Source organism: Phaseolus vulgaris, chromosome 9 (assembly GCF_051622355.1).
Source record: "Phaseolus vulgaris cultivar YP4 chromosome 9, ASM5162235v1, whole genome shotgun sequence".
Lineage (NCBI taxonomy): Eukaryota > Viridiplantae > Streptophyta > Magnoliopsida > Fabales > Fabaceae > Phaseolus > Phaseolus vulgaris.
This window is the reverse complement of record NC_143506.1, coordinates 22,386,563-22,404,564: the sequence shown is the minus strand read 5'-3', so window position 1 is coordinate 22,404,564 and position 18,002 is coordinate 22,386,563. Positions and strand designations below refer to the sequence as shown.

General features: G+C 33.9%; 2 protein-coding genes across 2 annotated transcripts; both read left to right on the top strand.

Moving 5' to 3' along the window:
• The first annotated feature begins 1,404 nt into the window (after window positions 1-1,404).
• LOC137821139 (uncharacterized) lies at window positions 1,405-5,975 on the top strand. Its single transcript, XM_068625586.2, has 5 exons — window positions 1,405-1,870; window positions 1,960-2,048; window positions 2,134-2,309; window positions 5,095-5,203; window positions 5,479-5,975. The coding sequence occupies exons 1-5, from the start codon at window positions 1,576-1,578 to the stop codon at window positions 5,785-5,787; spliced, it is 978 nt and encodes a 325-aa protein (XP_068481687.1). The 5' UTR covers window positions 1,405-1,575; the 3' UTR covers window positions 5,788-5,975.
• A 2,266-nt stretch (window positions 5,976-8,241) lies between these two features.
• LOC137821138 (serine carboxypeptidase-like 42) lies at window positions 8,242-11,881 on the top strand. Its single transcript, XM_068625584.1, has 10 exons — window positions 8,242-8,927; window positions 9,415-9,522; window positions 9,632-9,724; window positions 9,894-9,986; window positions 10,273-10,358; window positions 10,459-10,737; window positions 10,823-10,956; window positions 11,144-11,236; window positions 11,324-11,441; window positions 11,534-11,881. The coding sequence occupies exons 1-10, from the start codon at window positions 8,678-8,680 to the stop codon at window positions 11,696-11,698; spliced, it is 1,419 nt and encodes a 472-aa protein (XP_068481685.1). The 5' UTR covers window positions 8,242-8,677; the 3' UTR covers window positions 11,699-11,881.
• The last annotated feature ends 6,121 nt before the right edge of the window (window positions 11,882-18,002 follow it).

Below are 18,002 nucleotides of genomic sequence, written 5' to 3'. Positions count from 1 at the left end.
TCGAAAACCTAAACCCCTTCAAATCCCTCTTTCCAAAACGCAAGCAACACTTATGCTTCCTTCGCAAAACACCCAAAAAACTGCACCTATGCTTCCTTCGCAAACGCCAAATCCTGAACCCTCAAAATCGCAACGCTCCTTCCTTCAACCTAGCCTTTCAAACGCTTAATTTTTTAAATTTGCCACCTAAACAAGTGAGACCCACAATCTAATTGATTATTATTTCATCAGTCAACTCAGTCAGTTGTATTCTGGCGCAATGACGTTCTAGTTGTCAAATAATCGGTAATCAAATTCGAAAATGATTTTTCGACAACCCATTGCCCCTTGCGCCAGAATACAACTTCCTAACGTGGTTGGTTGCATACGTGGTAGGGACGTTTTTGTAAAATGGGCAGACATAGTAAAAGAGTAAATTTTAATTTCCAAAACCATTATTCAACTCTTCAGTTAGTGGTTGGGTCTTTCCAAGTCTTTGAAAGAGAGGAAACTAGACAATGGGAAAGAGTGCGAAGGGCTCTGCAAACATAAGGAGAGAAGTGGAGTGTGGTTGGGGCGAACACTGCGAAAGGCGAGAACTGCGGACAGAGAGTGTCAAGAGTGTCAGTTGTGTTTGGAGTGCGAAGAGCGACAACAAAGTAAGTGGAGTTTTTTATTTTTTGGGTTTTTTTTTTATTTAAGATTTTGAATGGGTTGTTTGTGCTTGTAGCATTGGTGGACATTCTCTTTTAAATGAGTATTATTTGAAATCATTGTGGCAGTGAAAGTTATGTTGTTATGACCATTACGTTTTGTATTTGTGGTGGTGCGGGTGTTTGACCTTATTTGTTGATGTCTTTAGGGTTTATGGTTTATTTAGGTTTTTTTGACGTTGTTAGTTTGTTTAAGGATGTGGTGACATTGTTGTGAGTTATTTTGTTGTCTGTTTTGTTTTTAATTAAATGAACTGTTTTCAAAGGTTTGAAAAATGACAAGTTCATGCTTTAAGGTTTTTTTCTCTCATGGAGACAAATTGAAGGTACTGTTTTTATATTATCTTCATAATAGTTGAATATATTTTGAAATGACCGTGTTCAATGAATAAAGATGATATTATTTTGTTTTTTTATTTTGTAGTTACGAGTTAGTTACGAGTTAGACATTGTTCAATAGAAAACCTAAACCCTCTAAATCTTTCTCTAGAAAATGCAAGTGACACTTTTGGTTCCTTAAAAAAAGGCCCAATCTTAAATCCTCAAAATCACAATCTAGCATTTCAATAGCTCAAAATTTTAAATTTGTCACATAACCAATGAGACCCACAATCTATTCTTTATTATTTCACGAGCCAACATAGTCACTTGTATTCTGGCACAATTAGGCTATACTTTTCAAATAATCGGTACTCTATAGAACTATTGACTTGAACCGTTACAGAAGAAGTCCAAGTTTCCGTAGATAAACGCAAGTGGACTGGACGTATGGGCTTGGGCTTGGGCCTGTGGATTTGATTACACAAGCTCGGCTTTTAGAATTGATCATCACCTTTTACTGTTTTGTTGCTGTTTTGCCCTGGCAATAGATTCTTGGAGCCGAATGGATTTGATTAAGGCTCTGAGGTTGAGCCCTTGCGTTGGTGCAATTCCCTCACCACCACTTATCACTCTTACTACTGCTAGTTTCTGTGCTACTCCTCTCTCTACAACAAAACTCTCTAATCATTTTTGCTTCTCTACAAGCATTGGCACAAAGCCTTTCACTCCAATTCCACGTGTCAGAAAGAAAGACTCCGATTCAGAGCCGCTTCTAGAACCCTCCATTGTCCAAGAACTATCGTTCCAAGAGGAAGAAAAAGAAGAAGAAGAAGAAATCCTCGACGAGTATGAATACGGTAAAACTGCCTTCAGTCCCTCAAATCTAATCGTCTCTCTCTCTCTCTCTCTTTCCGAATTCATTCGAACTTCTCATTTCATTTCACAGAGACAGAGTTGGATGATGAAGACGACGATGAATACGACGGTGAAGATGACGAATTCAATGAAGGAGAAGACGAGGCTCGTGTGCCTTATGTAATTTTTTTGTTAGAAATTAGATTGATAAATGTGTTTTGGTTGGGGGAAATGATATGATTTATTGATTTATAACGTTTTGAAGGCAGGTGATGGCGGCGCAGGCGGTGGAATTTCCCTCGCCGGCACATGGTGGGACAAGAAAGCATTAGCCATTGCTAAAGATGTTACTCTCTCTTTTGATGGCGAATTGCAAATTTATGCTTTCAAAACACTGCTTAACTCCACCATTCAAGTGCGCATTGAGAACCTTTCCAAGAAGTAAGACGAAAATATTCTTCTTCTTATCCTTGTTATTGTTTTTATTATGATATGCTGATGATGGAGGTAGGTGTAGAGAGAGCTAAAAACGATACGGCTGACTAGGACTATATACTTTTTTAACCTTTTTTTACCAAATATTCAAATGTAAACAATTTGCTCAGATTAAATAGCAAGTAAACTTGGCCACCGCAAGTATGGTTTTGTCTGTCAGTTATTGGCTGAATAATTCCTTCCTGATTCAGATTTATCGTACCTCCTTGAACAGACAGACATTATTAGTTCTATAAATTTTATTATTGAATGGTTATTATGAACAAGTGCAAATATCTGAATGGTTTGTGACGAATCTTTAGATTTTTTTATATAATTGTGGGATCGGATATAATATGTAGGATCTTTTTCTAATTGATTATATAAAATATAATTTTGGAATTTTCCAATTGTTTATGAAATTATCTTGTTTACAAGTAACCTTGCACCTTAAGCATATAATTAGAGGTTCAATCTTGAACTCTATGTGTATAGATAAGGATTTGTTGAAAGAAGCCAACTGCTTAAATGCATATCTTCATGATTAGTCTTTTAGTCTGGCTGGAGGATACCCGAGGTTCACATAAAAAAAATATCTATGGAATTTTAGCAATATATACATATGTGCTAGAAATAAGTAATGCTATATTGAGGTTTATCTTTCTTTTTGGTATACTAAGATACGTTGGTGAAATTTATGTTCCATATAACAATGTTTCCTCTGTAGAATTAATGTTACATTGAGGTTTTATCTTTCTTGTTGGTCACTTGCTCAACACACAACAATTTATCTTGGTTCACCTAAATCCGAGCTACATCTAGCCTCCTTAAGCAACTGTTTAAGAGCTTCCACTAACCAACACACTTGGTTATAATGAGTATTCTTACTTTTCCAAATTACAACAAGTTTTCTCATTTCTCCAGATTACAACAAGTATTCGTACCTCTCTAGGTTACACCTTAACCTCTCCTGAGATTAATAACTCAAGAAAACAAAGAACATTCTTAAAGAGAGCACAAACAAAGCTCACAAGGGTATAACTTCACAATGTGAAGAATTACAATGGTTTCATACTTAACCCAAAAGACTAGATGCTCTAATGGCTCGATTAGATACTCGTTGCAACTCCTGTATTTTCAGCAAGATCACTTGTATAACTTTTGTTGCTTGTCTTGTCTTGCTTTCGTTCTTCACCTTCAATCTCTTTATATAGCCTTTCAAATTTATTCTTTGATACTTGAATTGGTTAAGTTCGGATATTGAATATCTTCATTTGTTTTTGTGCTAGACGCTAAAAAACATAAAGCTTGGATTTGCAATATTTTAATTTACAATTGTTTCGAATCTGTTTAAGAAACTAATTCGGAAGTATTTACAATGAGTTAGTAAAAACAAATCAAAATATTATCACAAAATCTTTTCGTTCTTGATAATATGTGATACTAAAAACAGAGTACTTGAGATTTTCAATTTGTTTGTGTTTAGAAAATATTTAGAGATATTCGCAATATATTTAAAAGATATTGTGAGACTTGATTTGAACAAATCTCTTTAGGAAAATATAGATTTTAGAGTCATTTTGCAGATTGAAATCTTTTCATTTTTGGATATAATACCTCTTTGATTGATCGCGTTTTTAGTAGATATATGATTTAGAAGAGTCCATTAAATTGTTATAACAAAAACTCGTTTCTCGTTCAATACGTTCATCATATCGTCTAGCATGCGTCAAAATTGTAGACGCCTAGAGGGTTTACGGAATACTGAAGCTTCCACTTAACCATTTAAATCACAAATAAAGTATATTATTCAAATGACAAATATGACATTCAGTCTTAATTTTGTTATACAATTAACAAGTCTTATAAATTGTCTATAATGAACACATGTGGTAGATGCTCAGAGGATATATTGTAGTGCAGCCGTACAAAACATTTTTAGAACCTCAAAATCCTAATAAACCATTCAAGTTGTTTTTGCTAGTCAAAATATAAATCTTCTGGTTATCAAACTGTCTGGTTGGTCATAGATCGTGTAGTGTCTCAATAGACCGTCTATAGGGTCTTAGACCATCCTGGGTCTCAACAAATATACATGTTATGTGGATTAGATTTAACTTTGTTATTATCAAAACATAAGAACATAATTGTCACATATGATATTTTGGTCATCAGATCGTCCATATGATGGTTCGTAGATTGTCTAGTTGGTCAAAAGACCGTTTAGGGACTAATCAGACCTTCTAGACAAATAGTTCAAATAGTCTAGATAGTCCAGAGTCTCAACAGTAAATTGATGCAATTTTATTTGGAAAGATCTACACTACTGAAAATGGAAATGCTGAAGTTGAGTGCACTTAATTGGTCTTTATTATTCCCGTGGCCCTTGTACTTGTATAGTTTAAGGATTGTGGAGCTTGTGCTAATAAGCATTCATTTTACATCCTCTCTCCTAAAGACGTAAAAAAAGGTTTGACGATTTTTAGACGCGTGTTTCTAAGTGCATTGGACGAATGCAAAGTGCCTGATTTACCACAATTTCTGAAGGCAAATCCCTATCTGTATACTGCTCAGTGAATGGATTTTTGGCTAACTACGTACACACTAACCAAGTATCAATGATCTGCCTCATTTCATTTTTCACATAGTGCAATTTGTGGCTTAAATTATCATTCTATTTTTTTATTAAACTGCTGCTAAAGTTGCTAGCTATATCATGGATGTCTGCTTAGTTGCTGTCTTCTTTCTCTAGGTCTGGTTCCCCCAGCATGGAAGATATTGAAGCCTTCTCTGCAACGTATAGAGCAAAATTGGATGAAGCAGAACTTACTAAATCAGTTCCTGACAATTTATGTTTGGAGGTATCATCTCAAGTTTCTTCTTGACATTTTCTATTAACTTTGGTGGAGGATACAATTCGACGTTATTACTATGATCATTATTTGTAAGCACAAATTATGAAGTACTCTTAAATCCAAGACTGCTCTGGATAATGTTTTTTAAACATTGAAGCAATGATTTGTAGGTTCTTATGGTTATGCTTCTCTCTCTTGATTTTGAAGGGTGATCGCAAGGGATTGAAATTTTGAACATCAATGTTTCATATTATTAGCGTTTGATATGTGTGCTTTTTCAGGTGTCTTCTCCTGGTGTTGAAAGAATAGTTCGGATTCCAGATGAACTAGATCGATTCAGGGAGCGACCTATGTATGTGAAATATGTCAATAATAATGATTCAGATAACCCAGCTGCAGAGAGTGAGGGTGTCTTCATGCTTGAATCCTTTGACATGGAAACGAAGTGTTGCACCTGGGGTTTAGCAGATGTGAAAGTCAACAGACAGAAATCAGGTAAAGGAAGACCACTGAATAAAAAGCAAAGAGAATGGCGTTTAAGCATTCCCTTTAATTCCTTACGTTTTGTACGGTTGCACTCTGATATTTAAATAATTCATTTTCCCTGGAAGTTGTTGATTAGATTTCCATCTTTCCCATGTATACAGTATACGTGTCTCCACCTGTATTTACACACATAAGCAACTGCATTCGTAGATAATTGGAACAATTAACTTTAACATTTATCGAGTTTAATTCTACGACTGTAAAAAGTTATATTATTAAAATTGTTTTACAAGGTTATTCTTCTTATATTTATTTCATGGGATGCTATGGCAATCCAAATGCCATATCTATGAGTAATGTCTTGTTACTGTGACATACATTGCAGTTTTTCCGTTGTACAATTTTTGAGAAAAAGAAAAAAACAAATATATAATAATAATAATTATTACTCACTTCTGAATAACTTTGGAAAGTTTAGCGAGGTGTCACTATTTCATATTTTTCTTTTCACTTATTTTAATATTTATAATTAGTCAAATATTTTTTGCAGATTTATAGTACTTTTTTTTTCTCAATTAATTATTTTGAATTTTAAATTTAAATCTTTTTAAATTCACATGCGATTATTAAAATTTCATGATGTTGACTATTTTTGCATCCGTGTCTTTTGTACATAATTTTTTTTTCATTAGTTCTGCCCAAAGAACAATTTTTTTTAACCTTGCATTAATATAGTTTTTAAAAAAAATCATCATAACCTAATGATTCTAAATTAAATCAACTCAATATTCATTATACGAGTTCGATTTGGATTAACTCATTTTTTAAAATTTAAAATTAGTATATAATTGTAAATCACTCTAAAACAAAGTCTTGTAGGATTCTTGTGGGTTTGTTCAAAGGTCGTGTGCTTTTGCAGAGAGACATAATTGCTAATTTGAACAAAGAAGTCATTTTGCTAAATGCTTTGAATGTTCTTTTTTACTTTTGGCTTAGACAAGTAGCAGACAAAAACACGATTAGTTTGAAATCTGTTGATCCATTTTTGTGACGGGGTTTGGTAACCCTTGCAAAATCTAGTATAATATGTTGCGGAAAGTGGAAACCTACAATATCTCTCAGAAATGTACTTTTCCTTAGCTCCAATTTTGGTATTCAAATCCTGTTTCATAAGTAGACAACTAGTGTGCCGACTCTTTCAATTTTGTAGATTTTTTTCCCAAATCAAATGTGCATTTGACATATATTTTAGTTTATATAAGAAAATGACATGAAAAAAAAGTGTCTCGCTCACACGCGTGAGTATATTTGTCTCTTCAAAAGAAGGTTAAAGATGTATTGCTAAGAAATATTAATCTGGCTACTACATTTAAATGTTTATTAAGGTCTTTATATATATACATAATATTACCAATTTGACTTCCATCACCTTCATTTTTTATGCGTTTTTAATATTTTCCTTAAATTTGACACATTCTTAATTTAGCTTTGCATGTATGTTTTCTACGCCTAAGACACCAAATTAAAAATGCTTTAAGAATCTAATTAAGAATGCATAAACTAAATTAAAAATCTCCCAACATGCTTTCACGAGAACTTTATATGAAAAATAAAGAATTAAGAATGCTTAATGAGTAAATAAAAACAACTTAATAATAAATTCTACAAGTATGAACTTGTTACATTTTGATGTAGAGGAGTAAAAGTAGATGGTAGTATATGAGTAGTTGCTTTTGAATTTGAGCCCCGCGCATGTTTGAAAAGGTATAAAGTGTTTTGCAGTCACCTTTTTTCCTTATCCTTTGGGCAACAAAGTAGAAACCTTAAACAAAACTATGGCACAGTTAGTGATGCGGTTGAGACGCAGAAAGTGAGAGAAGCAAGTGCGGCGAAATTGCAGGTAAGGTAGTATTAAGTAGTAGTTGTGCCTTCCCAAACAAAGTAGAAACGCATAATTAACAAATGAAATTTAAACACAAAATTAATAAATGTTCCTCTCAAGCCATGAATCTGCCGCTCACATAGGTCCAAAAGAAGATACCGACTTTGTTTGATGATCCATGATTATCTTATCAACTTTGGGACATTATGTTTACCTTTGACAAAATTTTCTAGGGTTTATCGATATATCCTTAGAGGTAACGTTCCCCACTATGCTACTTTCTTGGCTGTGTCTCTCGGTTTTTGAAGAATAATATGCAGTATTCATTGCATTGGAATAATGATGTGTCGCAATGTGGCTTTAACCTTAAATGGATCAGAGTGTATTTATCTAATAGTTTAATGTTTGAGATTTGAATGGAAAATTTCTCTTGTTACAGTCAACCAGAGAAAATTGAAGTCTGCAGCATAGCATTTATCCGTGCATTTGATTTGAGGGCATATAACATATTCTATATACAATTCAGATCTTGAAGTGGGAATTCACCTTTTTTGTTAAAGGAAATCCGGGATTCACGTGCATGCTTCTATAGCAGAATCTGTTCACTAAAGATATGGTATCATAATTCATTTCTATTCATTCTGTTCTATTAAAGAAACCAATTGCCTTTTTCAGAGGGAAGCTCCAGTTTAATACACACGCCTTACCTCATGCATTTATATATACAGATTAAAAACATATATATTTTAAACTTTCATCTTTACTTAAATATATGTGATCTCTTCAAATTTGTTCTCTTTATTTATTCCAATACAAACGCTGCAAATGTAAAATTATAATAAAGTTTAAACACCAAACTAAACATATTCCTATTCATTTTCTATTCAAACATATATGCAAACTAGAGATATAATACTTTTAGCCATTTGTTTACTTATATAGTTTGATTCCAATTTCTGACTGTACATGTAGGATGGACCAAGTTCAAAACAATGTTGCTTATATGGGCCAATATATAGTAATTAAAAATATGATTTAACTACTATATAAGAGTGAAGGATTCCTGAGGAAATGGAAAGAATTGGATTTGTGAGGGAGTTGAAGGTGTTGAAATGAAAGGGTGTTGGTTAGTTGGGGTCTTGATTGTGGTAGGGTGTGCCTGCTTGTTGGGGAGTGTTGGGGTAGAAGGGTACCCTGCTGAGGATCTGATAGAGAGGTTGCCTGGCCAACCTAATGTTGGGTTCAAGCAATTTGCAGGGTATGTGGATGTAGATGTCAAGCATGGGAGAAGCCTCTTCTACTATTTTGTGGAGGCTGATAATGATCATCACAACAAACCCCTCACTCTTTGGCTCAATGGAGGTTGGTAGTTGGTATCCTTGCTCTTCTTTAGATGGATCAAGTTCCTACTTCTAGACCTCTCATTGCTCCATCACATCACCTCTTTACCTTTGTTTCTTATCAAATTTCCTTCATTCATTCATACTCTACAATTTCATGTTTTTCAACATTTGACATGGTCTCTAGTTTGTTTGTGTTTTCACCTTCATTTTAAGGTTATTTTGTCTAATTTTTTTCATGTTCCTGTTTGTAAAGCATAGGTGGTTGGCATTTATCTTTCCTTGTCCCTACCAATTTAGGTTCTTCATCTCACTCAATGAAAATCCTGTTTTCTAGGACCCCTCACAGACAGATCCTTTGCAACAGTTTTTTTTTTTCTTTCTTATTTTGAAAAAAAAAAACTAAAACAGATCAATCGAATATACCTAACTGTAAAGGTTGACATGTTGTACAAGACACTATAAAACTGTCAAACTCCTTTAACTGAGCAAGTACCATTGTTTTTCAGGCCCAGGATGTTCCTCCATTGGAGGAGGTGCCTTTACTGAATTGGGTCCCTTTTATCCCAAAGGTGATGGACGTGGTCTTCGAAGAAATTCAATGTCTTGGAATAGAGGTATAGATATTATATGTGACAAATTTTTTACATGAATTTTCCTTGTGATATTGGAGAATAATTTGGGTTTACATTGATTCCTGATTCTGACATTATGTCTTTTTCATAGCATCCAACCTCCTTTTCTTGGAGTCCCCAGCTGGAGTTGGTTGGTCATACTCAAACACAACTTCAGATTACAGCTCTGGAGATGCATCCACAGGTAAATAGAGTCACCAATTAATATATTTTTTATTCTTCGTTTAAACTTCTTTTTAATAACTCAGACTTTTATTAAGGCTGGGAATGAATTTATTATGTGATTATGTATGCATTTTTTGAAAGTTGTTTTACTAGAGTTGAGCTTTAATAATTTTTTCTATTTTTGGCAGCCAATGATACGCTTCTGTTCTTGCTGAAATGGTACGAGAAGTTTCCTTCTTACAGATCAAGGGAGCTGTTTCTTACTGGAGAAAGCTATGCAGGTCCAACCAATAATAATCTCATCCCAATTCACAATTATTTTATTTAATTGAAACTCCCAAAGTTGGTCTCGAGTCCCAAAATATTCTATATAATAGTACATTAGCTGACGTGATTTAGTGAAGATTAAACTTTTTATTCTATTATTTATGCACATGCAGATAACGTAATGTTATCATTCCTAACAGGGGTCATGATATAAAATTATTGCACTAGTTTACCTTTTTATTATCCTTCTGCAAAAAAAAATATATTTTTGTCTGTTACTGACATTTAAATGTTATACAGGACATTATATACCACAGTTAGCCAATGTTCTTTTGGACCACAATGCTCATTCAAATGGTTTCAAATTCAATATTAAAGGAGTTGCTGTAAGACACCTTTCATGTAAATATTTCATTTATTTTTCTGCTGCTGATGTTTTGATTTGAAAGTTATTTCACTCCTTCCTCGTTGGCTTTCGTTTGTTAGATTGGAAACCCACTTCTGAAACTTGATCGTGATGCACAAGCAACATATGAATACTTCTGGTCACATGGACTGATTTCCGATGAAATTGGCCTTGCCATTGCAAATGATTGCGATTTTGATGATTATGTCTTCGCAAATACACACAACGTGTCTAAATCATGCAACCATGCAATCAATGAGGCAAATGAGATCGTTGGCGAGTACATAAACAACTATGATGTGATTCTGGATGTTTGTTATCCATCCATAGTTGAACAAGAACTGAGATTGAAAAAGATGGTACAATGCCTCTTTCATTTCTGTTTATTTTAAAACGATTATTTAGATAAAATTATAGACTAAATATTTTGATTAACTAATGCAGGCTACTAAAATAAGCATAGGTGTAGATGTATGTATGAACTATGAAAACGGTTTTTATTTAAACCTCCCTGAGGTTCAGAAGGCTCTCCATGCAAACCGTACTAATCTTCCGTACGAATGGTCCATGTGCAGTGGGTAAGCCATTCATATATATATCGTGCTGTTAATTACTCCATGAAAATAATTCCTTTATTAAATTTTAATCCAAGGACAATTCCAATGATTTCTCTATAACATTCTCCAAACTGACATAATCATGATAAACACAAGACACTATTTACTTTCGTTACTGATGTCTAATCCTACGTTTTCTTCATTGCAGTGTCTTAAATTATAGCGACACTGATCCTAATATAGACATCCTCCCAGTTCTCAAAAGGATAGTTCAGAACCATATTCCAGTATGGGTTTTCAGGTAAATTAATTTCCTTCAACAAAGTATGGAGCATTATGTATGGTAGTTAGGTGTGGTACACTAATTATTAACGTTAAATTATCACAGTGGAGACCAAGATTCTGTTGTGCCATTACTAGGTTCTCGAACACTCATTCGTGAACTAGCTCACGAGCTAAAGTTCAAGATTACAGTCCCATATGGAGCATGGTTCCACCAAGGGCAGGTACATGGAAAAGAAATGATGTAAAGTTTGTATGTTATAGTTCCCTATGCTAATTGATGTTTACTTGGTGGGATTTGTTTGTGTAAATATAGGTTGGAGGTTGGGTAACAGAGTATGGAAATTTGTTGACTTTTGCAACTGTAAGAGGAGCTGCTCACATGGTGCCCTTTGCACAACCTTCAAGAGCACTCCGTCTCTTTAGTTCATTTGTGCGTGGAATGAGATTGCCAAACACAACACGCCCTTCAATTGACTAGTAATTATGAGCATTGAATGGATCTGCTGTCTAGTTCATTCTTAGATTTGAAGAGTTTTAGCCTAAAATAGTAAGCAGTGAATGAAAGAGAAAGGTGTGTGTGTGACTTAGGCCATTATTACCAATTGTATGGAAAAAGGAGGCAAGAAAAAAAAAGTAATAAAGATTCCATTCTTCCAGTCAATTCATTCCCTTCCTAGCTACCTGCTGCATTGCATCTTCATCATTCCTTATTTGGAACCCCATTTGGCCTTTATTCCTAAATCTCTAAGTTAAAGTATAAATTGTTTTGCAATTTCATCATTACCATCATATTCAAGCAGGTGAACAAGCCAAAGGTTCAGACTAAATTCTTTCCCTTTTCTATTCAAACCCAAGTTTTGAGTACAATGTTTATTTGAATTTGATTTTTACAACACAAAGACCTAGGACAATCAGAAGTGATCCAGTCAAACTCTGGGGTTCCTAGTAGAGTGTTCTCCGTTTGATAATTTCAGGCTAATTTATTATGGTTATCATCAGTGTTCCACAATGTGATGCAGTGGTTCTAAATTATAAGTATTTCATGAAGAGCACAAAAACCGTTATGTTACATTGAAACCATATAATACTGTTGCTTGCTTTCCACACATCAAGTTTTCCAACTTTTCCAGTTCATGTCCAGTTTGACTGATTTTATCTCGATTCAAATTAAATCGGATATGAACCTTGGATCTCTTGATTAAGTGACAAATTTTATGCTAATAAATGGCAGTAATATATTAATTTCAATGTTATATATGGTTAAATCATATAATAAAAAATATATAACCTAAGTTAGAATATATTTTATAATATACATTTTGAAATAAGTAATATCATTATAAATACAATATTGTATCATATTGTATATTATTTTAGGGAGTGAAAGATTGTTGTTGTTAATAGAATATACATTTTATTAAGGTATAATATACTAATTTGATTTGGATTGAGACACCTAAAGGCATAATCCAATTTGTCATTAAAATATATTAAATGTAATTTTAAAATTTAATATTTATTGTGTTAAATATATTTTTCGTTTATATATTATAAATTTTTATTTTATAAAATAATATCTAATTTAGTTAATATAATAATTAATTATTTTAATTTTTAAAATTAATTTTTATTTTTTTTAATCAATAAACAATAAATTAATAAATAAAGAAGCACAAAGAACCTTTATTCTCACAGCTTTCTACAAAGCATGAAAATTTGCCAATACACGGTCAAATAAAGCATGTTGTCCACTCCAAAAGGAAACAAAGCTGCAGGATGCGCATTGCAACTTCACAAAATAGAAAAGAAATTTCAACATTATATAAGAAGACAGTAAGAAAAATAAAGATGTCTTTATATTCTCTTGTGTCTATTTCCATAACTCCATGTATATGATGTATAGGAAATATATATGGAGACTTTGACTAATTATGTAGGGATCCACTAATGATGAGACTCTATCATTATTAAATTAATGACATATAATTGTGTATAATATCGTACTACAATATTTGACAATGTTGTAGCGTAAAAAAATGTTCTTTCACAGTGCTTTCGTAAAAAATATCTGTGAGCTGGTACGGTGTACATATTAAGGACTCTAGTTATTCCGGTTGTAATTTTTCTCGCACAATGTGGCAGTCTATTTCAATGTGTTTTGTGCGTTCAGGAAATACTGGGTTTGCTGCTATATGTAATGCCGCTTGATTGTCACATAAAATTTGAGCTGACAAGTTACATTACACCTTCAATCCTGCAAAAGATATCACAACCAAACTATCTCCAAACAAGTATTGGTCATCGCGCAGTATTTTGCTTTCGCAGATGATCTTGATACGTTTGTCTGTTTGTTTGACTTCCATGATATAATAGAAGAACCAAGAAAAATGCAATAACCAGATACTGACCTCCGAGTTGTTTGACAACCTTCCCAGTCTGAATCGTAATAAGCCGTCAATGTCAGATTGTTCTCGGATGACAATAGCAATCATTTTCTCGGTTATCCTGTGATGTACTTTAGGACTCGAATTGCGACATCCCAATGAAGTTTCCCTGAGCTTGTATATATTGACTTAGGGTCCGAACCGAAAATACTATGTCAGGCGGCCGAGTACGTGAGGTATATCAGTCGTCCCACAAGTCGCCTATATTTGACTAGATCCTTTAATAACTCTCCATCGTCTGGTGTGAGTTTTAGGTATTGTTCCATTGGAAATTTGTCTGGACGAGCACCTGTGAGTCCCGTATCCTGCAAAATATGAAGCTTATATTTTCTTTGGGACATGTAAATACCAACTTTGGAACGGGAAAATTCAATCCCTAGAAAATATTTGAAGTCTCCAAGATCTTTAATGCAAAATTGTTGTAATAGACCGTCTCGCTGAATTTCTGTCAGAAGAATATCGTCCACATAAATCAAAAGGTAGTAAATGATGAGTTATTTTGTCTTGTGAATAAAGAGTAGTCTGTCTTGGACTGTTGAAATTCTGCAGAGTTAATCACATGAGAAAATGTTGAGGAACCATGTCTGGGATGTTGTTTGAGACCATAAAGGGATTTGTTGAGTCGACATACAATGTTCTCCCCTATCGATGATGCCCGGGTGGTAAGTCCATGTAAATAATTTCGTGCAATTTGTCTTGTAAGAAGACATTTTGCACATCTAGCTGGTGAATAAACCAATTTATGGCTGCTACAATGGTGAGAAGACACCTCAAAGTTTTTAATTTCGTTGTTGGTAAAAAAGTTTCACAATAGTTAACACCTTCAATCTGAGTGTACCTTTTTGCGACAAGGTGCACCTTATATCTGTCGATGTTGTCATCTGAGTTGTACTTCATTTTATAGACCCATTTGCATCCGATAGGTTTCTGCCCAGCGGGTAACGGTGTCAAGTTCCACGTTTGATTTAGGTGCAAGGCGGAAAGCTCTTTGTACATTGCTTTTTGTCAATTTGGATCAAGGATAGCTTGAGCTTAAGTTTGTGGTTCTTTGGTGGCTGTGATGTTAGCAAGATATGCACTATGTGTAGAAGAAAATCGTGAATTAAAAAGAAAATGATGCATAGGATACCTGATTCCATTCAGCCGGTCTTGGGCAGTGGTCGAATGATTGGCTTGGGATCTCGTTACGTAGTCTTGAAGCCAGGAAGATGGGGTTGATATGCGACTGGATCGTCGAACAGGAAGGTCGGTTGGAGAAGGTCCAATATGGGTGTCAGACTTCCTGGCGTGGGAGAAGAAGGTTGGTCTGCTGGAGATTCAAGTGCATTGTGACGAGTAGGAGAAGAAGGTTGGTTTACTGGAGGTTTAGGTGCATTATGACGAGTAGGAGAAGAAGGCTGAGCAAGTGAATGTTGGACAGGAGTGGGTAAGTCAATGTCAATAGCTGGGCAAAATACCTTGTAATGTAGGTAAGGATTGCGGTTGAGACTGTTGGCAGAATGAGAAAACACTTTCATGGAAGATGACATCCCGACTTGTAAAAAAAGTGTCTGCATCTATATCAAATAATTTGTATAATTCTTTTTATTGAGAGGATAACCAATGAAGATGCATTATTAAGCGCACAGATAAATTTTTTTCATTAAGTGCGTAACAAAGGCAACCAAAAGTTTTTAGGTGAGAAAGTGAATGTGAGCGATTATATATCATCTCAAAAGGCTCGTGACATTCAATACCTTTTTTTGAGAAAAAAATTAGAAATAAATTTCAATCCATTGTCAAATGGTTTTAATAGATGCCTGAAAATGATTTTGTGTAAAAGTAATGAATGATTCTAAGAGATGTTGTGTTTCAAACTTGTGATTCATAAGAAATAGCCAAGTACCTAGTATAATCATCGACTATGAGTTGGGGTTTTATGAGGACCCCAAATGTCACAATGCGATTGATTAAATGGAGAATGAGATTTTATTCTGTTTAAAGGAAATGGTAGCCTTGTCTGTTTAACTTTGGGACAAATACTATAATTATTATGCATGAGAATGAGATTTTTATTTTATTGATAGGTAGTAATGAAGATGCGAGTTGTAGGCGCGCCGAAGAAGAATGTCCGAGGCGCTTGTGCCATAAATCAAGGTCGGTCAAAATTTGAGATGCATGGGTTTGGTTTGGAAGAGGTCACCGCGTGTTGTTTACCCGAGTCAATCATCCTTCCCATAGCCAAGTCATGCAAAATGCAACCATGTGGAGTAAAAACGACACACCAATTTAGATTTAGTGAACTAGTTACTAACGGATGAGATTTAAATTAAAAGAAGGAACGCAAAGAACATCTTGTCATTGAATTTAATTGTGTCCGTAGATGAGATGAGCGCAGTCGAGTCTGTGGGCAAATTAACATTTTGAAATAAATGATGGTGAAGTGTGTGAAAAATTGTGAATCAGATGCAATGTCATTGATTGCTCCGCTATCCAAAATCCATGTTTTTGTAGGAGCAGAATTGATAGACGAGTTATGGACAAACAAACCTGCAACGTTTATAAACGTATCACTTTTACCATTATGGTTGAGCAAGTAAATAGGTTTTGCCAAGTGCCGAAAGCCTTGTACTAGGTTTCCATCTAACTCATTATTGTGCCTTTTTTGCCAGACATGATCTCTTATTTTAGTTACAGAACACCAAAATCGGTACTCTGATATCATGTAAGAAAATTATATAAGGAAATATATACAAGTGTATGGAGATTTTCTCTCCAAATTATAAACTAATTATGTAGGATCCACTAATTATGAAATTCTATCATTATTAAATTAATTACATATAATTGTATATATAACTATAATTACATACAATAATTTTTATAATTTAACATTACTATTTCTTTAATAGATTATAACCATAGATAAAGAGAAGAAGAATATTCAGAAAAGAACTGCATACAACTGCAGGTAAATAGACAAACAATGTCGTAGAACTATCTGCTTCTGTTCTGCTTCGACGGACCCCTTAGATGTATTCCAGATAGCTTTCCTTCCCTATAACAAGACTCCACTTACTAAACCTGTAAACAAACCCACCAGACCAAGTGAAAGAAATACCACTCTATCTTCCCACGCAAATCAATTTCTTACTATCCTGTCATATTAATACATGTATTTTCAGAAAAAGAAAATAACACCCTCGAGGTCTTATTTTTTAACCAAGTCCATGACTACACTTGGGTTAGGGAAAAGATTTCATTCGCATCCACTTTTTGCTTGATTAAACACTATCTCATTCTTATGTTTTCAAATGCACCAAATGATGGATACCACACTCCTTTCCACAACCTATTGCCTTCTTTGCTAAGCCAAGAACAATAAAATTATTCGAAGTGTTCCTTCAGATAATTATGATTTATAGATCTAACCCCAATCCATTTACTATAGAGATTCCAAAAAAACACTCGCAACTTGGCAAGTTAAATGAGGTGCGGAGACATTTCCTCCTCGCTCTTACATAAAGCACAAAGTGAATCTGCAAGTTGGACCGACCTTCTAATCAAATTTTGCTTTGTAGCGATCTTGTTTTGCAATGCCCTCCAAACAAAGCATTGAGTTGATGGTGGAACCAACAGTCTCACAGGACCCTAAACATAACATTATTTGCACCTGATAGAGAATAAGAAAGGATTGTATATGCATATTTGACAGAGTACTTACTAGTTTGCGGGTCTCTTCATAACCATTTATCTTCTTTACCTGATTTTAAGGTTTGACCTTCTAACACCGGCATCAATTCTTCTACTTGGGCCTTCTCCCACTCAAATAACTCCAGTTGACAATTTTCAATCTTTAATTAATTTCTATTTAGTAATTTTATATTTTATATTTTATATAAATTAGTCTAAATTATCTCAGTTTACAAAGTCATAATTTGTTTGTCTAAGTCATACTGTACAAAATTATTATAGATTGGACGAAAGTGTTGTTTGTAATACAGTTTAATTACTTTAGCAATAACTTTATGTCCCCTAAAATTTATAAAAAAATTACTTGAAGGAATAAAATACAAGTATGATATAATGGCTAGCAGTGAGAAAAAATTATCTATAGTTGAATTATAGTTAAAAAAAATTAGAACACTTAATAAAATAAATATTTTTAATAAAAATTTAATTAAAAATGGTCAAATTTATAAGTTGATTAAAATTTAATTAAGTAATATATTTATTTATTAAAAAAGTTATTCTAATACAAGATCTGGCTTAGAAGCTATGTTTGTGTTTGGGAGCAGCAACCTGGTGCGACGTCGCTTTCTCATTAATCCTTCTTGACCACACATGCTACAAACACCA